The 25594-nt window shown below is 35.4% G+C and overlaps 1 protein-coding gene across 8 annotated transcripts in view; it reads left to right on the top strand.

The window, feature by feature from the left end:
- Positions 1 to 25594, top strand: part of VRK1 (VRK serine/threonine kinase 1) — an 83356-nt gene that overhangs the window by 16638 nt on the left and 41124 nt on the right. For 7 of the 8 annotated variants that reach the window (XM_032287472.1, XM_032287471.1, XM_032287473.1 and 4 more), the window contains exons 2-3: positions 19297 to 19461; positions 23642 to 23697. In XM_032287472.1, coding sequence (XP_032143363.1) covers positions 19297 to 19461; positions 23642 to 23697 — 221 coding nt within the window. Of the gene's footprint in view, positions 1 to 14555; positions 14784 to 19296; positions 19462 to 23641; positions 23698 to 25594 lie in introns of those variants that run through there. The other variant, XM_032287469.1, reaches the window with a different exon arrangement.

Raw genomic sequence — 25594 nt, 5'->3', positions numbered from 1 at the left:
TATATGTGTGTGTGTGTGTGTATTGTTTTCTGAGCTTTTTTTCATGTATTCTTCAGCGGCTTATACATCAAGTTTTTTCAACTGAATTTTTGTGTCAGTAAAAAAAAACTAAAAACTTTTCTGAAGACATTTTATTTACATCAGTGATTTATTTCATTACTTCTTTTGTCCTTTGGGTTTTTGGAAGTTGTATTTCTTTTTACTCACCAGAATTAGGCCATGGGATGGATATGTATAGTAACATGTAAATATGTTTCTGTTTGGTCTTTTATACTATTTTTATGCCATTTATTTTTATGGCTATGTTACTAGTCATTAAAGCAAATATTTTTCCACCTTAAGACTTTGTTTTGCAAATGATTTATTGTGCAGTGTGTGTTCTCCTTTAATAAGCAAAAAGGCATTTTTACAAAAATTACACTTTTTATTTTTTTACAACTTACTGGTTGTAAGGCCATGGACAAATTATTTAATTTCATTTATCCTTGGTTTTCTTGTATGTACAGTCAGTATCATTACACCTTTATTTTATGGTTAGTGTAAGAATTAGAGATAATGTGTTTAAATTACCCAGCATATAGCTTGTTACACAGATGCTTGAATAGTGATGGTATTAATTGTAATATATTAGTTCATTTATATATAAGACCTATAAATTCAAATTAATGGTTAATTGATTCTTCCTGGTATAGATTACTTATTTAGGATTAGTTGAGCAAAAATAAGTGATCATATTAATGTAAGATCTTGATGTCAATATTCATTTTCAGTTACTTGTCTTTTAGAGACTGTAGTACTTTAGAGACGATTGCCCTTTAAAGACTGATCTCGTCTTTACCTTCAAAATATGAAGGTATGATCCTGTCTGCAGATGAAAGTATTGAGAGTTATTTTTCTATGTAGTTGATTGCAGTGCTTTAAACTTGCAGTTGACAGGGCTGACTTGTGCTGATCCTAATGCTTTAGAAGCACTGGTAAATCCCAGACTAATGGAAAGAATTACTTGGCATTTTATTTACTAAAGTACTTTTTGTTTTTCATGAAGAATTCTTAAACAATACCTCAACTGAAAAATTAATACATGTACACGATAATAAATGTTTAAATATAAAAGAGCAAAGAATGAAAAGTAAGCTTCCTACCCCTAGGGCGTCCTCTGCTACTAATTGATTATATAGCATCCTAGTAATGTACTATATGTACACGCATGGGGATACATTGTTGCACAACTCCCAGGGGTGCAGTCATATATATTTAAGCATATGCAACGTATATATGATAGGTCCTTTTATTTTATGTGAATAGGAATGTTCTAATACATGGTTCTTCGCTTGTATTTTTCACTTAATGATATATCTTAGAGAATATTCCATGCCAATGTATATGATATACCCTATTTAGAAAACTGCATAATATTCCATTATGTGGCTATGCTGTGCTTCATTTAATATTAGGTTGGTGCAAAAGTAATTGCGATCCAACCTAAAAGCCCCTTCTTGATGGTAATTAAGAATCTTTCTAGTCTTTTATTGTATATAATGCTGTGGTAACTATCCATGTATATTTGACAGTATGTGAGTATACGTACATGATAAATTACTGGAAGTGCACTTAGTGAGCCAAAGGGGGTGTGCATTCGAAACTTTCATAATGCCAAATTGTTGTGCCTTTTTCCTCACACTCCTACCAACCCAGTTCATTTTCTTATTTTTTGAATTTGACTAATCTGATAACTGAAAAAGTCATTGTAAATTAAGTCTCATTATAATTTTAACTTGCATTTTATTAATAAATGATGCTGAGCCTATTTGTTATTGATTTCCAGGATATACTGTTAGTGAAAGAAATCATGATGAAGAACAAGGCGTATAATATTCTGTCATCTAGAAAATGGAGGATGCAGATAAATGTATTTTATTTATTATTTAAGCCTATCTTGCTTAACTATAGGTATATTTCTGGTGGTCATGGCTGAAGGGCATTGATAACAGAAGTAGGGTAATTTGAGCAATGATATCAGTAACAAAAAATACAAGGGAACAAATTAAGTGACATTATAGGGTCACAATCAGCAAAATTCAAAATGGGAAATTTTATAGGACAAATGACAAGAGGAAGGACAAAAAAGAGGGTGATGGCATTCAAAGAGACTCAAAGACACATCAGCCAGATGCATTGACTAGTATTTGAACCCTGAGTCCAAAAGTCAACTGTGAGAAGACATCCTTTGAGGTAATTGGATAGATTTGAACCTTCTTTTTAGATGACATTAAGGAGTTACGGTTAATTTTGTTAGTTGTGGCAATAATGTATGGTGGATTTATTTTTAAAAAGTACCTGTTAAAAGTATTTACATATGAAAATGTGTTGTCTGAGGTTTGCTTTAAAGTAATCTTGGAAGGGGTTAGTAGAAACAAACAAGTTGGCCATGTGTTGATAGTTGTTGAAACTAGGTGATGTTTATGTGGGCACTCATTATATCACTTCTTCGCTTTGTGTATATATTTGAAAATTCTTCTAAAAAGTTTTTTTCTTTAAAGCCATATTTATTTCTTTTTCTGTGAGTTTGCCTCTTCATATTCTTCTATTTTTCTGTTGGGTTTTAGTCTTATAATTTAAAGGATTCTTTAAATACTAAGAAAATTTGCCTCTTGTCATATGCTTTGCAGATCTTTTTTTTCTTTGAGATGGAATCTCACTCTGTCACTAGGCTGGAGTGCAGAGGCGTGATCTTGGCTCACTGCAACCTCTGCCTCCTGGGTTCAAGCGATTCTCCTGCCTCAGCCTCCTGAGTAGCTGGGACTACAGGCACATGCTGCCACACCCAGCTAATTTTTGTACGTATTTTTAGTAGAGAAGGGGTTTCACCATGTTGGCAAGGATGGTTTCTGTCTCTTGACCTTGCGATCCGCCTGCCTCGGCCTCCCAACTGGGATTACAGGCATCAGCCATTACCGTACCTGGCCATTTTGCAGATATTTTAAATTTGTCTTTTGAATTTGCTTATGGTGTTTTTTTAACCTGTGGAGAGTTTCTATTTTTATGTTGTTAAATATATCAGTTTTCTTTGTGGCTTGTTTTGTGTGTTGCTTAGGAAAATCTTGTCTCCGAGATTTTGAAAAGTTCTTTCATGTTTTCATGAATTTTTTAATGACCACAGTACACTTCTGATGTACTTTATTTAGTCATTCTAATTTCCTCTTAGAGTATTTGGAAATATTTTTCCCTGGAGCCCTGCTCCAAGAATATATAGGGAAAAATATTGTTGAGTAGCTGTTCTATCAAACCTATTGATAGATTATTTATATAGTGAACATCCAGAGAATTAATTGTAAACGTTAATTACAATTGCTAGTTAATTTTGCTCCCTAAATAGAATGAATGAGAAATCTATTCTTTACTAAATTTTGAAAATATGCTGTGTTATATAAAAGTATTAGCCATATAGTTCACAAATTCTAATTTTAGAAAAGTTTCAGTGTTTGCTTTATATAAATAAGCATTACTTTGAGTTCTTTTCATAGGCCACAGGATCAAGGAGCTAGGTGTCACCCCCCTTTGAAGTGGACATCTTTTGGCTTGCTCATCTCCTGGGTCTGACTGACTCTCTTACATAGGCAGAACAGTGATCCTATTTTCTAATCTCTGTAGGAATGGATGTTACTGTAGTGTCTTTGTCACTTTCGGTTCTGGGAGACCTGTTGAGACCCGGGAATGGATCCTTTTATCCACTATCTCAAAAGTCAGAAACAGAAATACAGCTAAGACTTCATGGAATCTTTCCCTTCTAGGGGAAAGTGGTAGCAGTGAGGTGTCTTGGGCTTGTGTTTGCAAATGTACCACACTGTGCATTCTCAGTTGAAAACTAAATCTGTAGACTTTTAGAAATTTTTTAAGGAATAAAAGTTGAGAAAGAACACTTGATACTGTATTTTAAGCATTTTACTCACTATACGAAAACATTTTATAACCTGACATTAATCACTTTTCTAATACAAGTAAAAAATTTTTGACTAGGAAGAATTTTTTTCTTCTGAAGATAGCCACTTTCTTTTTCAGAGTTAGAAACGTGAGTCTTCACCTAGTTCTTTCCAGCTTAGGTGTGAAAACATGACTAGTGTGACAATTGCTGCTAAAGATTGTATCACAGTTTGAGTTTAGCTTAATGTTTTTCAGGAATAAATCTATGAATTTGTGAGATCATCTCTGGAAGTTCACTTCTATGTTCTCATGGTTTGCTGTTTTATATTTTGACACTTATTTTTTTAATGTTATAAAGTTACCATATAGCCATGAATGTTTTTTATACTTTTATTGATACACATAATTCTCCTCCGAGTGAAACTTGGGGATTGATTAGATGTTCCTAGCAGGAACCTAGGGGCAGTGTCCTTAGGTTTTTAATGTTTAGTGGTTTTGGTCACAAGTTTATTTTAATAGCCAATAAATATCCTTACAGTTATGTTTCAGTCGTAGGATTTGTGGGATCAAAATGAAGAAAATATATGAGGAACCTCTGTGTCATTGGAAAGTGGCTTTATAAACTCAAGATTCTGTATTTTATTTTTCAGTTGATTTCCTGGCACTAATCAAATGCAATAATCAACTTCTGATTAGCTGGCTCATTTATAAGAGGATTGTCTTTAGATGTATTGCTTTCAAATTGTTTCTGATGTAATTTAGCAAAGGAGGTGATGAAGTTCTTTGTTGACCGATAATCTTTCGTTTGATTTTACTCTTTGACTTACTGCAGTTTGGCAGGAGGCCAGTTATACCAAAATATGTAATTACTTCTTAATCCCAAATAAGTTTGAAATAAAAATGAGTCATTTTGACCTAGGGATATGATGGGATAGGAAAAAGTGGTGGTTTTGGCTCCTCCTGAATCATTCATGAGCTTATTTACCCAACTTCTAAAATGAACTGGAAAGGTCTTTTATTAAAATCCTCAAATACAGTAGACTTATATGTAACAGAGCAATTAAAGTGAAAATAAATGACTTAATGAAGTAGGGAAGATGTACCAGAATATCTAGGTCAGTGAGTCACTCTGTGCATCACAGTACTCTGTGTAGCATGAAAATGTAAAGATACTGGGGCTGTTGCGGAGTAGGGCCTTTATTATTCCAAAGTTCAACTGATAATTAGGTTGTTGCAGAAATAATTGCGGTTTTGGACCATGAATTGTAAATCATTATAAGTAGGCTCAGACACTTCTTTATTAATCAAAACAGGAACATTTCATTCAACACGTTTTTGCCAATGAGAAATAAGTTAGTTTATTGCTGTAGTGTAAAAATCCATGTTTTGGGATTTGAGGAACTCTTGGAAAGCATTTTCTGCGTCCTGCTGGTTGTGGAAGCGTTTTCCCTGCAAAAAGTTGTTGACATACTTGAAGAAGTGGTAGCTGGTTGAGGAGAGGTCAGGTGAATATGGTGGATGAGTCAAAACTTTGTAGCCCAATTCATTCAACTTTTGGAGTGCTGGTTGTGCAACATGCGGTAAGGTGTTGTCCTGGAGAAGAATTGGGCCCTTTCTGTTGACCAGTGCCGGCTGCAAGTGTTGCAGCTTTGGGTGCATTTCATCGATTTGCTGAGCATGCTTCTCAGATGTAATAGTGTCACCAGGATTCACAAAGCTGTACTGCATTAGACTGGCAGCAGACCACCCAACGGTAACCATGACCTTTTTTCTGGTGCAAGTTTGGCTTTGGGAAGTACTTTGGAGCTTCTTCTTGGTCCAACCACTGAGCTCGTCGCTGACTGCTGTATAAAATTCACTTTTCATCACCATCTGATCGAGGAATGGTTCATTGTTGTTGCATAGAATAAGAGAAGACAACACTTCAGAAATGACTGTTTTTTTGATTTTTGCTCAGCTCATGAGGCATCCACTTTTGAAGCTTTTTCACCTTTGCAATATGCTTCAAATACCAAATGACTGTAGAGTGGTCAACGTTGAGTTCTTCAGCAGCTTCTCCTGTTGTAAGAGATTCACGGTTGATAATTACTCTCAGTTGCTCATTGTCAACTTCCAGTGGCCAGCCACGATGCTCCTCATCTTCATGGCTCTCATCTCCTACTTCTTGAACCACCACTGCAGCGTACATTTGTTAGGAGTTCCTGGGCCAAATACATTGTTGATGTTGTGTATTGTCTCGACTGCTTTACAACCCATTTTGAACTCAAATAAGAAAATCGCTTGAATTAGCTTTTTGTCTAACATCATTTCCATAGTCTGAAAACAAAAAGCAAGCAATAAGTCATTAGCAAAAAACCATAAAGTGAGAAATGCCCACTAAAATGATGTATGACATAACCACAATTAAGAATGTATTCCAGTACAAAACAGCAAATTCCAACAATGCAAAAACCGAAATTATTTTTGCACTAACCTAATAATTTTAATGTATAGTTAAGATAGATGTTACCTTAAATGTTGGATAATTACGCATTTGGCTTTATAATTTTGTTCTGAACTTCCTGGCATTCATTGCAAAAGCAGTTTCATAACTCTTGATATCGTACACACTTGAATCATTGGAAGAGACACTTTTTTCCCTACCATGAACCTGAGAGGGTTTGATTTTGTAGATGTCTACAACTGTTCCCTGTCTGTAATAAATACTTTTATCAAAGCTTTCAGAAACATTCTTTCCCTGGGAAGTTTTTTATTGATCCTTGTTTGAAGCCGATGTATAATGTTGTATCATAGCTGTGTAATGGTGTTTCTGCATACAGCTGAATGTAGCTTTTTGAGGCTAACGGTTGCATTTCATTCATATTTGAATTTCCAGCCCCTAGCACAGTTCCTGGCACATATTTTGTAGGTATTTTATAAATGCCTTTGGAAAAAAGGAGTTCAAGTGTTTAATTTCCTGGCAAACTAAATTGCTATAAAGAGAGAGTTTAGAAAATCTAGAGTAAGAGATGATTAGCATGCTTCCTAGACCATCTGTCACTAATATCAATTGTTTCTACTTGGCACTGCAGACTTATTTTTTGGGGGGGGAGGGTAGCTTGTGTAAAGTTAAAACAAAACAAAACAAAACACCAGAACCCTTAGGTTATTCTGTACCCTTCTGTTTAGTGGCTAAAAAGTCATTGCTATTTTTTTAAAAAAACATTGACATTCTTAATATTCAGTAAAGACGAATGCAATTATTGCTTATTCCAGTAGCAATACCATTATAATAACTGGTAGCTGTTTCTGCCTTGTCCCCTTACAGTCTATTCTTGATGTATCATCCAGAGTGACCCATTCAAAGTGCAAGTCAGAACGCGTCGCTCCTCTGCCTAAGATCTTCCAGGATTTCCCCACTCAGAGTTAAAGTCGAAGTCCTTACAATAGCCTGTGTGTTGGACATGCTCTCACCTCTGTGCTGCTTTTTTTTTTTTTTTTGAGACAGAGTTTCGCTCTTGTTACCCAGGCTGGAGTGCAATGGCGCGATCTCGGCTCACCGCAACCTCCGCCTCCCGGGTTCAGGCAGTTCTCCTGCCCCAGCCTCCCGAGTAGCTGGGACTACAGGCACGCGCCACCATGCCCAGCTAATTTTTGTATTTTTAGTAGAGACGGGGTTTCACCATGTTGACCAGGATGGTCTCGATCTCTTGACCTTGTGATCCACCCGCCTCAGCCTCCCACAGTGCTGGGATTACAGGCTTGAGCCACCGCGCCCGGCCTCTGTGCTGCTTTACATCTGACCCCAGCCATTGCTCTCCCCTGGCTAATTCTTCCTCAGCTGCAACAGTCTCCTTGCCATTTCTAGAACAAGCTGGGCATGTTCTTGCCTTAACGCCTTTTTAGTTGCCCTTCCCTTACTGTGGGATGCTCTTCTCTAGAGCATCTGTGTGGCTAGATTCTCTCACTTTTTTTTTTTTAAACAGGTTTTTGCTTAAATGTCACTTTCTTCTAAGGCTTTAACTAGGCCATCTTTTCAAATTTTATTCTCCTCGCCCCCAATTCCCTGTCCCTGCCTTACTTTCCTTTAGTCCTTATATCATTGGACCTATGACTTGTTTTAAGTTTCTAAAATTATTTTTCTCTACTGAATAAAATATAAGCTCCATGAAGGCAGGGGTTTTTGTCTCTTTTATTCACTGCTTTATTCCTGTCTTCTAGAATAGCTCCTGCATGGAGCATGCTGTCAATAAATATTTGTTGAATAAACAGATTAATGAAGCAGGCAGTATATATTGTAATAATGTAGAGTTGCAATGGGACTCAGTATTTTAAATTTTAAGAGGAACATGGCGTGGTAAAAGCTATATTTCTTGTCAAAAAGTTGCAAACCATTCACTCTATAATGGCACTACTAAATTACTGATAATTATGTTAAAGGGAGAGTAGGGTCTAGTCCTATTCTCTACTTTTTAGGAATGGAATTTGATTCATTGCAAGCCCATTCCTATCTTGAGATGACTTTTGTGACAGAGGTACTACAGAAGCACTTAACATTTTGGATTTGTATCAAGCTTGTATAGTTTTTAATTGGAATGTATTTTGAGAATGGACTAATACATTAGCAAAAAAATATAAAAAATTTAAAAACTTTGGTGAGAATTAAATCAGCAGGAGAATTTTTCTTGACTCAGGTGTTCAGTGTATGATTTTTAATTTGATTGAAGTGTCATGAATTAAAGTGCAAGTATACGGCAAGTTCCAAACCTTGTAGAAATATGTTTACCCTGTGACGAAATTCAGAGTCCTGATAGTGGCCGTCAAGGCTGTACTTGATTTCTTGTTAACTTGATCCTGTGCTAACCTTCGGGACTTCATCTCCTGCTTTCCTCCTTTCTCACGCCACACCAGCCACACGGGCATCCTTACTCTTTGGTTGTCAGGTGGGCTCCTACTTTAGGGTCTTTGCACAACTCGTTCTGCCTGTACTCTCTGCCCAGATACTTATATGGCCCTCTCCCTCAACTCCTTCAAGTCCTTGTTCCAATGAACAGAGTCCGACCATGGCCACTGTGTTTAACACTGCAGCTTTTCCATGTTCACCTTCTACTTCCTATCCTGTGTCTCCCTTTCCCTGCTTTATGTTTTTAAAACATGACTGCATTTTCTGAAATATTAGGTAGTATATGCATTATTTGTTCTTTTTATCTGTGTCTTCCTGCTAGAATGTGTTAAAAGAGCAGGACCTTTGTTTTGTTTCTTGAGGTATAGCAAGCGACTAGAACAGTGCTTGGCACATTGTAGATTATCAGTGACTATTTGTAGAGTGAGTGAATGAACAGACCCTGTCATTGCACTTCTTCCTTAATTTGCATAATTCACAGTTAATATTTATTGCTGTGATAACTAGTAGATATATGTAATTAGCATCTGTAAGAATAACTTCTGAAAAAAAATACCACTTGTAATGCTTTTCCAGTCGTGTGTGTATGGGGGCAGAAATGATGCTATAGTCATTAGGAACATGTTGGTACTATCTTGATACATCTTAATTTCTACCTGCTTTATCTGCTGCATCTAGAAACTGTTTTCTTTTTAAAAAAAAAATTGTGGTAAGAAACATAGATTTCCCATCTTAATCGTTTTTAATAAAGTATACAGTTCAGTAGTACTGAGTAGTATAAGTGTATAATAGTAGTAAGTATATGAATACAGTAAGTGTATTCATATTGTTGTGAAGCAGATCTCCAGAACTTAATTTTGCGAATCTGAAACTCTACATACCACTAAACAACAACTCTCTTTTCTTCCTCCCTCCAGCCTCTAGTACCCTTCATTCTACCCTCTGTTTCTGTGAATTGTACTACTTTAGGTACCTCATATAAATGGAATAATACAGTATTTTTTTTTTTTTTTTTGTGACTGGCTTATTTCACTTAGCATAACTGTGCTCAAGATTCATCTGTAGTGTAGTATGTGTCAGGATTCACTTCTGTTTTTCAAGGCTGAATAATATTCCATTGTATATATGTGCCACATTTATTCATTCATCTGTTAATGGATACTCAGGTTGCTTCCACCTCTTGCTGTTATTGTGAATAGTGCTGCTGTGCACATGGGTGTATAGTTACTTCTTTGAGACTATAAAACTCTTTCCCTGAGATCTGTTAGCTTAAAGGAATAAACATCAATTATTTTTTCAAATAATTGTCTCTGTTCAGAATTTCCAAAGATCTTAATTTTATTTAATGGAACATTTTTCTTTTATATATAATTTATTCTCACATAATAAAATTTGTATTTTGGTGTGGAAGTGTAGTTGGTCTGCTTTTTTGACGTGATAAACCCCTGGAAAAATGTATATGATAAAGTGGAACAAGCTCCCTGAATGAAAAAGCTCATTTCATCTTGAAAGAAGAACTTACTGTATTCCTCAAATTGCCTAGAACTGTGAGTAACCTAAATGATAGACTGGAATCCAGGATACTACTGTATTTTGAAAGCAAAAGGAAGAGAATATTTAAAGAAAGAATGAACAGTGTCGAGTGCTTCTGGGCAGGCAAATGAGATGATTCATTGTCAGCTAGATTTCATAACATGGAGGTCACTGGTGACCTTAGCAAGGGTTGTTAGAGAGGAGTCATGAAGGCGGATCTCAGATGGAGTGAGTTGGATGAGAAGGAGAAAGGAAGTAATGGCAAATATAGACGATTTATTGAAACATTTGGCATTGAAAGGGAAAAGTAAGGATGATAGCAGAGGGGGCATGTAATTTTAGGCATAGCTCTTAGAAAGATAGGGAATTCCCATCTGAAGCTTCTGTTTTCTCTCTAGAGGAGAGTAGGTCACATGTTGAGAATTGTGGATTAGGAAGGGGAATTAGAGTTTTGAGGAAGAAGAATAGAGTTCGACGGAGTCATTGTAGGGGATGGTTGCTGGACTTTTGAGGAATGACATTGTCCTTTGCAGCTGGTGATGTATATTAAGGATAAAGTTAGACATCTGGTACTTGGGGAAAAATACTAACTTAACTATTTTGCTGTTTAATTGTATGAATTTAGTGAGTTCCTACTAACTACAATGTATTTGTGACTAAGACCGTTCTCATGTAGCAGGAGCTTATAAGCTTATAGGGAACAGTTATTTATCACATGCAATAAGAAGTACAAACAGTACTGAAACTTCAGAGGTCATGTATGACTTCAGCAGAGATATGTCTTTAGGTATGGGAAAAATGTCAGTAAATGTTTAAGGAGAGGTTATAGGAGAGAAAGGACTTTGTGCTGGGAAGAATGGAGATAAAAATATGTCGGTACCATGTTAATGGAATGGTGAATAGTCTAGTTTGTCCAGAATTTCCTTGATTCAGAGTGTCTCTATCCAATATAAAACATTTCAAAGAAGTTTATGACTTTAAAGAAAATTTCATAAAAATATATGACCCCCTAAAGGAGTTTACATGCATAACTGTTTTAGGGAAAATTTATGAGTAGTCATTCAGTGTATAACGAGCTTTATTCAGCATTGTGATTTTCCAGTTTGGGTATGATGAATTCATAGAGCTCATTAAGTGTAAGTGTCATTGTTGTGATTCATTCAAGCCTTTTTCCTCTCTTCAGCAGAAGGTTAAAAAAAAATTTCAAATTTGAATCCAGGACTTGAAGAATGCCACTTGTCTAAATACAGTACCATATTGTGATAAATATAGCTACTGAAAATTTTAAAAATCTTTTCACAAAACTTTATTTTAATATTCATAGCAGAACTTTTTTTGGAATGTTATCTGAAAAACAGAGGACCATTTTATCATCAGAGCTGACTATTAATTAGGGTATTGTTGCAGATATAAAAGTTGATCTGCCACTGAAATTCTATTTGAATATGTATAGTTCCAAGCTTGCTTTGTGTATTTAATAACTTTAGTACCATAATTACTCTGTTTACAATTAAATTTTGGTGAATATGCTAATATGGAATATACCAGTGAGTGATTTCAGCAAAGGGCAGTATTGATTTGCATCTTGATGTGCTTTTCAATTGCATCTGCATTTCCTTTAATATCAAAGGAAAAGAAGTGGTCAGATTATGTAATGGATTATGTGATGCTAAATTCTTTTTTCTTTAAAACCTCTGTTGCATTGGCTACTATAATAGATTTGCATTGAGTCAGAGGGGGCTGTAATTATGTAGAAAGATTTAATTTTTGTTAAAGTTTGTGCCTTTCAGTGTATTCTTTAATAGAAACCTTAATGTGAGTATTGGTTTCATTATTAGAAGACACCTATAATGGACTAAAGTGATGGTTTAATTCAAATTAGTATTTTAAGTTCTTCAGAAAATTCACTAACTAACTGAAGCAAATACTTGTGGTTATGTTATTTCTTTGAACAGGGACTTCTGGTTTTAAATAATTCCTCTTCTTTTGAAATTGCCTGAAAAGCAACAAGGAGATTTAGAAACACTGATTTCATATTCTCAGAAACTGAGAAGCTTTTATATCTCTGAACCAGAAAATAAGGAGCTGCCAAATGCAGTGAAGGTCAAATAGGGTACAGGAGGATGCTGAAAGGGAACCTGAGACACAGATGTCAGAAAAGCTGGCAGAATTGTGTTCTCTAAAGAAAGTGGCACACCCTGAGAGGCACATTAATAAGCCTTTGTCTAGGAGAACGGGAATAGGTGTTGGCAGGCAGGGCCACTGGGGAACTTGGGTGGGATAAAAATGTTCTCTGTCTTGGTTGTCGCACAAGTGTATGTACATTTGTAAAAATTTATCAGTCTACACTTGTGCAAGCTTGTAATGTATTGTCTCTCACCTTCAAAGTCAGCCTCTTTTGATCTGTTTATATACTTGAGCTAGACCTTTTAAATATTTTTTCTTTTCCAGGACAATGTTAGATTTTGTCAGTAGAAGGTGAGGAAGGGAAACTATGCTGCAAAACTTAGCAGAGGAAGGGCTTCTCTTGTTGCAGTGTGCTTGTTTTTTGTTTGTTTCTCTTACTCTCTTAAGGTGTGGCTGTCAGCTCTGGTATTCTCCTGTAAGCTTCATTAGCACCCTGGTAGGCAGCTTCTTGATCCCACCTGTGGATCAGCTCCAGCCCACTGGCCCTGAAGAGAACTACTCTACCACCCAGTGGGCCCCTGCCGCAGCCTGTCCAGTAAAGTGTTCTTGGGCACTCTCCCTTATCCTTGGAGACAATAACTGCTCCCTACATTTGCTAGTTCCATATTCCTTCAAGTTGTCTTTTACATCTATTAGCAGTTGACAACTTTTTACAGATTAATAATTTTTTGTGTTACATTTTCTCATTTTCTGTCTCCTGAATAAACTCTGTTATAATACACTTTTGATTTGTGTAACTTACTGTGTTAATTTTACATAAATAAACAGGATGAAATAATAAGTATACTTCTTGATTAATTTCCCTAACAGGAACAAATTGTTTAAATACCAAGATTGGGATATAGAACACTATCAGATCCCTAGGAACCTTCCACCTCCAGCCATTTCTTCTGACTCTTAGTCCCCAAAATGGTATCTGCTGTTTGACTTGTATTACCATTGATTTGTTTTGTCTATTATTGAAATTCATATAAATGGAATATAATATGTGCTCTTCTGTCTGGTGCTGCTTTTTCTTAACACAGTGTTTGGTATATTCATCTGTCTTACTATATTCATTTTCCTGTTGATGGACATGTGGATTTTCAGTTTGTGGCTGTTGTGAATAAAGCTGCTAGTGTCATTCTTGTACATGTCTTTGGGTGGACATGTATATGCATAGAAGTTGAATTGTTGGCTCAGTTAGCAGGTACTGCCAAACAAATTTTCAAAATGACTGAAACAGTGTAGGAGAATTCTGTTTGTTCCACCTCCTTACCAACACTTTGTATTGTCAGAATTTTGCAGCTGAAGGCTTCAAACCCTTAAGGAATAGATCAAATGCTGCTTAAACTCCTTAGATTATGGTAAAAGAAGAAAAGCTTCCAAAATCTTGTTATCAAATGAGCATAATATTGATACTAAAACTGATAAATATAGCAGAAAAAGTAAACTACAGACCATTCTTATGAATATCAGTCTTGTCTGCGGCTATACCACCCTGAATGCACCTGATCTTGTCTGAGTATCAGTCTTGTTCCTAAATAAAATATTAGCAAATAGAATTCATCAGCACACTAAAGAAATTACAACCACCGCCAATTATAATATTTTTTTCTAGGAAGGTTGTGTTAAATAGCTCTATATGAGTATGTGGTATACCAGCTGCTTTTAAGTCTTTTGTCTTTTGTGTTTCTCAAGATGTTAAAAGTTAAGTATTGAACAAATATTCATAAATCCATTACCATTGGCCCTGCTTATACCTGGCTGAAGCAGCCCCTGAGGACTGACAGGCCCATTGACTGCCTGAGGCCACCTGAGATTATAGGGGCCAACAAGAGGGAATCCTCCACATCTTTTGCCATTAGAAGCCACAGGAGGGAGTTTCATTAGATATATTTTAAAGAAATATTTCTGTCATAGTGGCCTCTTGCAGAGCAACTGAGTATATTTCAGTGACTTCTTAACGTTTATGTGGAGCAGGTTTAGATGTGAGGGAAGTTTTAACTGAAGCACAAAGTGAGTTTCAAATGCTAGTTAATAAATCTAATTTTCTTTATATTCTTTTTCTTTTTTGCAAAGAAGCTATAATCTGGAATGTACATGTGAACAACTTTATACGAATAGTTTTTGTGCTTGGTTTACTTGTATTGGTATGATATGTTTAAGTTCTTAGAGACTGGATTTTCGTAGCACATACTGACTGAGGAAAAGAAAGAAAAAACAAAGCTGGATATCTGTTTGGAAAAAGCTAGACTTTTCCTTCATGTCTTATAGTAAAATAAGTGTAAACAGATCAAAATGTTACCAGCAAAATATGAATCATAAAATAACCCAAAGAAAACATGGGATGTTAAAAATATATAATTTGACTGGGGGATGTCTTTCTGAGGGTAACATGAAATCCAAAGCAAAAAATAATGCAAAATAAATAGTTACTAATAAATAAATTGGGAAGACTCTTTGCAAGACACAGAGGTACTCTGTTTAATATGCAACATATAAAATATGCCTGTAAATAAAAAGCAAGACTAATAATTCAAAAGAAAAATGGGCAGAGGTTACTAATGGTTTACAAGAAATGAAATACAGATTTTGCTTCTGAGTATATTCTTGTAATTTTTTTTTTTTTTGAGGGGGAGGTGGGAATGGACTGGGCAGTCTCATTGAGTATGAGAAGATTTCCAGTTTTGATCCCTTGGTGATTATTAATTATAGGAGCAATAATTATTTTGTCAAAGAACCTGGTTTCTTTTCACAGTAAGTGGTATTTCAAGAATGCAATTTGTGCTAGGGATGCTCTTTGCTGTTGGGTTGATTATTGTTTCTAAGCTTTTTAGTGAATGGGGCTAGGACATACAAAGATGTGTTCGTTTGTATGTGATTATTTTAAAGATACATTCTGAATTAAAAATATTTCCAAGTACAGTATTTTTAACCGTCCCTCTTTTTTTTATCTCTGTCTCCTTTCTTCCATATCTGAATCCTGATTTTTAGGGACACAGGGAATGATAGAATAATAATATCACATCATTCTCATTTGCATCCTTTCACATGTATGCACACAATAGTCTTAGTTAACAAAAGCAAGTATCAAAATATGATTTCTGGAAAGTTGCTTTTTTTTTTTTTTCCATATGTTATCCCATTTTTTAATAGTTGTACTGTATCTACAGTGTCAGTACATTTTTTCATTATATGCTCTATCCTCTTTTTTATAACCCTTGTCGAGTCTCAGTTCTACAAGTATATATGTACCACTCACTAATACTGACATTTCTTGAGCCATTTTGGATATTTCTATGGGAATGGCAGACCCTTTCTGCTGGACTTCTTTCCTGGTGTATTTTTACTGCTGTTTTCTATATTGATAACACTTAGCAATCTTTATACTTGAAATTTAGTTGGGTATAAAATCTTTGGTTCATGTTTTCTTTTCTTGAGACTTAAATATTTTCCTTTTCCCCCTCGGCATAAAATGTTGCTGTTAAAGTGATGACAATTTGATTTTATTTTCCTTATAAAATACCTGCGATGCTCAGAGAATATTTTCATTTACTGTTAACTAGATTGTGTCTTAGTGATGGTCATTCTGGGTCGATTTTTGACCTTTTAAAATGTAGTTTTATGGTTTTTAAAAATTAAGTTCAGGAAAGTTTTCTTTAATTAAAGGATTTTTAATATTCTGCTCATTTGCTTTGATTTTCTTTGTTATATGTAAGTTTTTTTTTTTTTTTCTGTTTTCTTAAACATTTTTCTTTTGGTCCTTTTTGATTTTTTGTTTTTTCTTTTCACTTTCTATTTCTCTTTCATTAAAAAGTTTTATTTACTTTTATGTTCCTTCTACTTTAGTTTTTATTTCTGAACTGATTTTTGTCTTTTGTTTTCAATTATTCTGTCATCTGATTTCTGAATTTTTCAAATTCTGATTGATGTTAGTCTGTATACAAAGTGTGTTTTAGCTTGTTTTGAAATACTAATTTATAGCTGTCAACCTTTTGGGAGGCATGTTTTCTTACGTACTTTTCTGAAGGGCTTTTTGTTTTCAGTACCAGCTTATTGTAGGACTAGGCTTTGATCCGTTTTTGTTGCTGAGTTTCATATGCAGCCAGTTTTCCCTTATATGCAATTAGTATTAGATGGTTCATTGCGAGTGTATGTCATTTCTTTAGATCTCACTCCACTTGTTTTTCTGTAGTATTCCAGAATACTGAGGCTAACTTATAGATCTGCTTTCATTTGAACTTTCTTTTTCCTGTATTTGTATTATCCTTGTGATGCTCATTTTGGCTTTATCCCTAGGAGTTTCTGATGCTTTGACCTGGAAGGGACGTTGGCAAGTTAGTTTTGAGAGCTGTAGAGGCAACAGGCTTCAGCCTCTTCAGACCTCACCACAGACCCCTTACACTTCTGGCTGTGGGAATGGCAGACCCCTTCTTGTTTCAGTTGCTGTTCTCATAGTGTCTTGTGTGCTTCTAACAAGTAGCTCTTGGTAATTTTGGGATTCTCAGATTTATCAGAGGCATCACACTTCTTTCTGCTTCCTTCTTTACAGTTGCTGATACCACACAGAACCTGTTGCTGTTTGTGGTGATTTGTCTTCACCTGCTCAAATTTTGGGATTTATAGAGATAGGGGAGGGGATACTGTCCCTCTGTGTGGTTGGAGAGGTTATCTATGGGTTTTGAGTTTCACTCTCCAGTTGTCCTGTCCACTTTTATGGGGGAATTCAGGGAGATGAAACAGCTGTGCTGCCGCCTCCACCATGTGCAGTGTTAACCTTCAGGAGCAGTGATTTATAAGCGTATTCAAGAGACTGACAGTGATGACACTGTTTTGTGGGACTATTTTTAGGAAAGAAAGTCATTCCAAGCCTTAATTAATTATTACAATTAGTTTCAATTAGTTGGCTACAGAAATAAAACTAATAATAAAAGCAAACAGTTTTATTTGGAGGAAAATCACTTTTTATTGACCACAATTTACATTGAGTAGATGCTGTGCCAGAATATTTCATTTAAAATATGATATTTTTGTCACTTCTGGAAAGGAGTTTCGGAAAAACACAAAAGGTTGTCCAGTCACTATTTTGAGATACATAAAGATTAAAAAAAACATGTTTTTCACTCATTTTAAACTATTTTGATTACTATAAAGAAACAAATAGGAGAGTACTCTGACGATTTGATAAAGTTGGATAAAATTCAGAAGGGTGTCCATTTTAATATTTGGAAGTACTGTGTGTTTTAGTTGTTTCTTTTATTTGGCTTACTAACATAGGTGTAAAAGTAACCTTTTTTGGTGTTTTGTGTCTAGGCTCTCTTGGCTGGCACTGAAATTCCATTTTATAAGATTTTATCACGATTAAAAACACATTAATTAAGAGAACTAATTGATATGAAGAAATAACAGATATATATGTTTATTTTGAAGATGTTTTTGTTAACTTAGAGAAGATTTAGACAGCAAAGATGCATTAGTATTCTATAGGAAAAATCCAATTTAAAAATCCCCAGTAAATTAATAAGGAACATTTGCAGATAAGGAGTTTGTGTATTTGGAGTGACAGTGGGTGAATTGCTGAAAAATTCCAGTTGAATGTAGTGTGTATGTAAGTAGCATATCTAGGCTCAAGACTGAACGATAGACTTCTTTCATCTGAATAGCCATTTCAAGTGTTTACTGATTCTTATTAACCTTCTTTCTTTATGTGTCTCCAGTATATTTTTAGGGAGCTATGGAATCCTAACAAGTATTTATTTTAAATCTTTTTTGATTAATATTTGTAGAACTGAGAGTTTGAAATCACACAACACACACATGTTCACCTGCATACAAATACAAATTGAGTTCCTTCAGTCAATGAAGTGAGTTATACCTGAGGGCACTTCAAGCCCGGCGTGAAGTGACTTGATCAAGATTACCCAACAAACTGGTGTCATACCTGCAATCCAGGTCTTTTGATTTCCAGTCTGCGCTTTTTTCACAATAAAACACCACTTTCTCTGAAAGTTACTATAAACTTATGTATTAGAAAAGTGAATCAAGATTCAGCTCCTAAAGGACAGTTAGTGAGAAAGGAAGCTTAGGAATGCTGGATGTCACCAGCTTTGCCCAGATGCCTAAGCCACAGTTTTTCTTGTCACTCTTGAAAGTTGTACTCCTTTTACAATGACTTCCATAATTGTGAAGTATGTTGGTGAGGTCTTGGAGCCAGGTAGTCATCAGTGCAAATTTCTGTTGTTCCACCACTTAGCAGCTTGCTGAGCCTTAATTGGGATGATGATATAATCTTTACAGTCATGAGGATAGATAGGAACCTGTGTAAAGCATCTACTAGCATATCCTAGGAACCTTTCCCCTTGTGCTCAGTTACCTTACGTTTTCAATCTCTGTACTGTGTTCTATCCTATCGGTATTGACCTTAATAAACTCTTCATTTTTTCCCCATAAAATGTGCATCCTATTTGGAGACCCTTTCCCTTTCAACTTCATAGAGCAATTCTTTGTTGTTACATAACATTTTTGGTTGTTGATCATTATGCCATTGGAACTTAAACCTAATTATTTCTTTGAAAATAATTGCATATATGATTTTATTGTCCCTTCTCCAAAGTTAAAGGATAATCAAATAGGATTCGAGCCATTATAAGTCAGAATTAACAGATATCCTTTAAGTTTTGGAGTAAGTAGGAATTTGAACAACATCTCTGTACAGAAGTTTTCCTTAAGGAAAAATGTTTTAAACACTTACAAGATCATAATTCTGACCATTACTTTGTTTTATGTTACAGTGAAAATGCCTCGTGTAAAAGCAGCTCAAGCTGGAAGACAGGGCCCTGCAAAGAGACATCTTGCAGAACAATTTGCAGTTGGGGAGATAATAACTGACATGGCAAAAAAGGAATGGAAAGTAGGATTACCCATTGGCCAAGGAGGCTTTGGCTGTATATATCTTGGTAAGTGACTGCTTCTAATGATCAATCCAAAGATTTATATGGCTTTCTTATCAAAATGGTTTCTCAATTATGAACTATTATAGGATGCTCCTAATAATCTGCAGTCAACTTAATACTGTCTCATTAAGCAAAAATGCGCCTCTGACATAGGAGTGGAAATTGTTAATGTAATCGCAACAGAAAAAGAGGATAAAATATCTGTAAAATTGTCATTAGTGAGGACTAAGGCTTTAGATTTTTAAGATACTCTATATAATCATAATCTTTTTAGAGACTCAAAGAAAACTATGTACATATCTTTCCCCTCCCTCCTCCACCTAAGTGGGATTTATTTCCTCTGTGTTTGTCTAATTTGGAAGTTTGCAGATCTTTTACAGGTGTGGGTTTCTTTTTTCTCTCTGTACAACCAGCATAGTCCTCATACTGGAACTAAGAGAATTACGTAGACACTGCATATTAGGCCCGATTAAATGTGCAGATAACTCGCATACTTATTCTGAAATTTTGGGGACCCATTGTGGAATCCTGAAATTCTGTTAACTAAATTATTGACTTAAAAAATATTTTAACTGATTGCTTCTAAAGCTGTCTGCTTCACCAGTACATACTAGTAGTGATATGATGCAATTCATATTTGCTTCTGATTTTTCTAACTTTTCCATTCTATGTTCTCACTCTACTTCTAATCTCAGATTAATTATTTAATTTCTGCCATGGAGGTTTATACAATTTTATTTTTAGCAACATCTTACTCAGAATACTGATAATATGATGTAGATTAGTGTCATTTGGGAACTTGTTAGACCTACAGGTTTTTGAGCCTTACCTCAGATTACGAATCAGAAACTGTAGGGAGAGGGGCCAGCAGTGTTTGATCAAGTCCTCTAGGTGATTCTGATGCATGCTAAAGTTTGAGAACCACTGACGTAGGTAAAGAGCACTGCTCTTACTCAAGAGGAGTCCCACTTAACCTGTTCCAGGACCAATAGGCTGCCCTTGATCAGTTGCAGTTTCTGGAGCTATCTTTATGAAACATAGCTTGAAATCTAGTGTTTTATCATATTTTATACATATGATTCCTGTCGGTCAGTGGCACCCTTCTTTGTCAAATATGTGTTGATTCTCTGGTTTTGTTTAGAGCCAAACCCATTCCAGTGAACTAGGCTATATCACTGATTTATGGCAAAAATCCTTGGAAGCCATGAAAGATTAGTGGCTATATTAGTCAGTATATATTTTTGATCTTGTTATTTAGGGGAGATGGTAGATTATGTAAGCTGTCTTTATTACAGGATATGTGGACTTAATGCCATCTCATATTAATAGGAACTTGGCTCTAAAAAAGCAAGTTCTTCATCTTACATTAGTTAATTTACTGTTGGAATCTTTTGCAAATTTAGAACTTGCTTTGTCTCATCTTTTATTTGTATTTATCATCAAAAGATGCCGTCTAATAGTATTTTTAATAGGCCATGGTTTGACAGATCTCTGTAATAAAACTTTACTTTTATAAGGCTGGGATGACTAATTTGTAAAAGGAGGGACTTGCTTGAACATTGTTGCCTCCAGTCTCTCGCTTCTGTGATACACTGAAATAGCCAGATTCAAGATCACCAGCAGTTTCTGTAAATGAATTAAAAAGATTGATTTTGAGTTTTCTTTGGATTTTTTTTTTTCTGTAGCATTAGATACTTTTTGTCTTTGTTTCTCATAACAGTTGCTTCCATTGTCTTTTATGATAACATAACTTTCTTCTAGTTTTCTTTCTGCTTTTCTGGCTGTAATTGGTCATCTCTGTAGGCACTTCTTTGTGCTCCAGCTTGTCTTCTTAGGTTCACATTTTATTCTGTATATTCTGTCTGAGTGAAATCAGGCTTCTCTCACTGTCTCTTTACTGTTGATTTCTCTCTCTTTTATCTGTAGCCCAGGACTTGATTTCCTGAGTCCAGGCCCATAGCCACTGCCCTCTGCTATAAGGGATCTCTACTTAGGTGTTCTACAGGCATTTCTAAAATGTGTATCATTATCTTTTATCTCCTGATCCTGTCATGAGGATTGTCTCAGTGAATGACAGCCTTGAAGCCAGAAACTGGGAAGGCATTCTTGAGCATTCCTTCACTAATAGCCTAGTTCCTTTTCTAGTCCTGTTGCTTTACCTGAGTGACTTCTCAGATCCGTTTATTTCTCTCCATCTTTGCAGCCACTGTCCTAGGTCAGGTCATGATCATCATGTCTTGTCTGGACACTCACTGTAGCACCGACTCTTCCCTGTCCCAGCCTTGCTGCCTTGCACACCATTGTTTTCAGTATGGCTTGTATGACCAAGTCTACTGATAAGATAATATGATCATCCTGTTTAAATCTCTCTGATAGCTCCCCAGTCCCCTTCGAATAAGATGCCAAACTTTTGAAAATGGCATACAAGACCCTTCACATACAACATTGGTCTTTATCCCTTTTATCTCCTGAAAGTCTGTGCTTCAGCCATCTTGCTGCCCTTTGGCTGTTGATCTTTGTATATGATGCTTTAGAAATTTTAAAATATATTTTATTTTACATTGTTTTGTACCAAGCCTATGAAAAATTTATGTTAGCTTTACTGAGGTATAATCCATATACTTAGACTGTTGGTTTAGCCTCTTAACTGATCTACCTGCTTTTGCCCTTGGCCCCTGTACTCCATTCTCCACAAAGCAGTCCAACGAAGTCTTTATTACCACAGTCTGATTTTGCTAATCCTCTTTTCAGAACCTTCCAGTGGCTCCTATCTCATTCATAGTGACAGTCAAAACCTTTATGTCACCTGTTAAGCCTATTGTGTTTGTTCCCTGCTGCTTTCTGATCTGGCTTCTCTTCCACCTCACTTAGTTTCCCCCAGTTACTTTTGCCTTCTTGTTTTCCAAACACTTCAAGCATACTTGCACATCAGGGTCTTTTTTTTTTTTTTTTTTTTTTTTTTTTTTTTTGAGATGGAGTCTCGCTCTGTTGCCCAGACTGGAGTGCAGTGGCATGATCTTGGCTCACTGCAGCCTCTGCCTTTTGGGTTCAAGTGATTCTCTCACCGTCAGCCTTCCGAGTAGCTGGGATTACAGGTGCATGCCACCACCATGCCTGGCTAATTTTTCTGTTTTTAGTAGAGACAGGGTTTTGCCATGTTGACCAGCCTGATCTTGAACTTCTGACCCCAAGTAATCCATTCACGTAAGCGTCCCATAGTGCTGAGATTACAGGTGTAAGCCACTGAGCCAGGCCCACATCAGGATCTTGGTGCTGTTCTGCCTGGGATACGTACATGGCTTATTCCCTTCCTGTTCTCAGGCTACTGCTCAAGTAACACCTTGTCAGTGAGGTTTAGATCTTTCTTACTGTGTGGCCACACTGCCTACCTTTCTTTCCTGATTACTTTGTTCTCTATAGCACTTCACACTGTCAAATGTATTTCATATTTTATTTGTGATCTGCATCCTACCACTGAAATGGTGGCTTTGTAAGATTAAGGATTTTTTTCTTGTTCATTGCTAAATCTCTATTTCCTAGAAAGTGACATTTAGTATGTACTTGGTAAATATTCGTTTAGTGAATATGGGCAACCTTTTACTTCTAGCTCAGTATTCTGGGGCAACTGTGCTTTTTATTTGCATGAAATAAAATGACAGCCCCATTAAAATTATTCTGAGGACAGTTGAAAATTCTAGTGCCAACATCCTGAACTATTGGTCCAGATGAGCTTTTCCCAAACTAGTGCATTTTAGAACTTTAGCTCCCTCATTTCTTACTCCCTTACATTTCTCAACTCTTCAGATGCTCCTCTTAAAAGAATTTCATAGTTTATTAAATTTAAGAAAATGTATCACTTATCCTCTGGGGAATTTACAATATACATTAGCATATCAAAGGCCATTAGTACTTTTGAATTAAATAAATCTTTAACTTATTTAACTCAGAGTTTCCCACGTGTAATTGATAATCATATGGAAGAAATTGTAAGATGCATTCTAAATTCAGATATGTTAAAACGTGAATGAAAATCTTAAAAATTATAAAATGTAATGATACCCTGAAACACATATTTGGGAACTGAAGTGTATTGTATCAAGGGGATACAGATATACAAAACTAAATATTAATATTTTTATAATATTACTTGTTCTGATATTAAATATTTTACTTTTTTAAACAGCTGATATGAATTCTTCAGGGTCAGTTGGAAGTGATGCACCTTGTGTTGTAAAAGTGGTAAGAAATATTTTAGCTAATTTGTTTCTTTTCTGTTGATTTGGTGTAGTCATTTTGTAAAATGCCTTTTGATTATCTAGAATTAGTTAAACCATAAGATATTACATTTTTAATAAAAAATATTTAATAAGACACAAAAGCAGCTTTATAGTTTTAAATCACTTGAGCGTGAAAAGTTCCTCTCGAAATAAAGTGATGCTGGTATTTGGGGATAAATGAATGAAAGCATAGAGGCATGCATATATGGAATAAAAATATTCAGCTCACTTAAGAAATTTCAGCTACTTTTACAGATACTATTTATATCTTGTAAGACTCTACTAATTTCATGTAATTTTATTGTATTTTATTTTGTATTTGCTCTGGACTTCTACTTGGTCATTTTTTTCTGTTTATTCCCAATTTTCTTTTCTTCCCCTTCCATTTTAGTAAGTTAAATTATTTATTTGTGATTGGTGGGCCTGTTTTGCTATAATAATGTTGAAATTAGTTTGTAATGAGTAAAGATTGGCAACATCCTATCTGACATAAGCATACTTCTAACAGCCAGATCAATTTATATGTTGACGAACTATAAGACATTTTAACTATTATTTTTTAAATCAATTATGCACCTTTTTGCTTACCAACATTTGTTACTCTCCTTCTTCAAAGTTCTTGATATATGTGAAGAATATGTTTTGGTTAAATAGAAGAACCAACAGGCTGTATTATCTGGGCAAATTAACATATAACTCTTCCCCTACTTTTTTTCCTGAAGGATACATGTATTAGGGTTCTCTAGAGGGACAGAACTAATGGGATAGATGTATATATGGAGAGGATGCCCCCATGATTCATTACCTCCCATCAGGTCCCTCCCAGGACACATGGGGATTATGGAGATACAATTCAAGATGAGATTTGGATGGGGACACGGCCAAACCATATCAACCAGAACTCAGGAATTAGAATTACCCTGAAGGTTTTCATTTTGTTTCGTTTTACTCTGTTATATTTTATCTCTTAGGAGTCAGCTTTTTGGACCTTTTTAGTGACTTTTAAACTTTTTTAAAAAAAATTGAGGCATAATTTTTACAGGGAAATACATAGATACCAAATGAATACTTTGAAGACTTTTGACAAGCTAATATACCTGTGTAACCCTCACCTCTTAAAATGTAGAACATTTCCATCACCTCAAAAAGATTCCTTATGTTCTTTTTCATTCAAAACCCTACTTCCTTGCACCCTTGGAGGCAACCACTTGTCTTGAGTTTGTTTTTTTTTTTTTTGCTGTGAATGAGTTATTCCTGTTTCAGAAGGTTATGTAAATTATATTAAACAGTGCATATTGTTTTGTAACTTGTTATGCTCAGCATAATGTTTTAATGGATCATCCATATTGTTGGTGTGTCAGTCATTTATTTTCATTTTATTGCTTTCTTGATAGACATTGGTTTTGTTTCCAGTTTTTGGTATTATGAATAAAGCTTCTCTAAACATTCTTGTACAAGTGTTTTTTATGGACACAGGTTTTTATTTTTCCTGGATACTTAGAAGTAGAGTTGCTGATTTATAGGGAAGATTGTCTGTTTAAACTTATAAGAAAGTACCAGGCAGACTTCCAAAATGGTTGTACCCTTTACACATAGACCAATAACATATGACAGTTTTGTTTGCGTCCTCTTCAACATTTGGCAATGTCAGGTGTGTGTATTTGTTTTTTAGCCATTACAGTTAGTGTGTAGATGTGACCTTTAGTTTCAGTTTGTATTTACTTGATGCCTAATGATTTGGGGCAGTTTTTTGTTGTGCTTGTTGGCCATTCGTGTGTTTTCCTTTGTGGAATGCCTCTTCAGTCCTTTTTGCTCCTTTCTTCTTTCTTTTATCTTTTAAAAATAACTGGGTCATTTTG

This window comes from Sapajus apella, unplaced genomic scaffold, assembly GCF_009761245.1.
Source record: "Sapajus apella isolate SASKATOON/1434 unplaced genomic scaffold, GSC_monkey_1.0 scaffold20, whole genome shotgun sequence".
In the NCBI taxonomy this organism is placed as follows: domain Eukaryota; kingdom Metazoa; phylum Chordata; class Mammalia; order Primates; family Cebidae; genus Sapajus; species Sapajus apella.
Note: the sequence above shows the minus strand (reverse complement) of the source record. Positions and strands in the feature narration are given on the sequence as shown.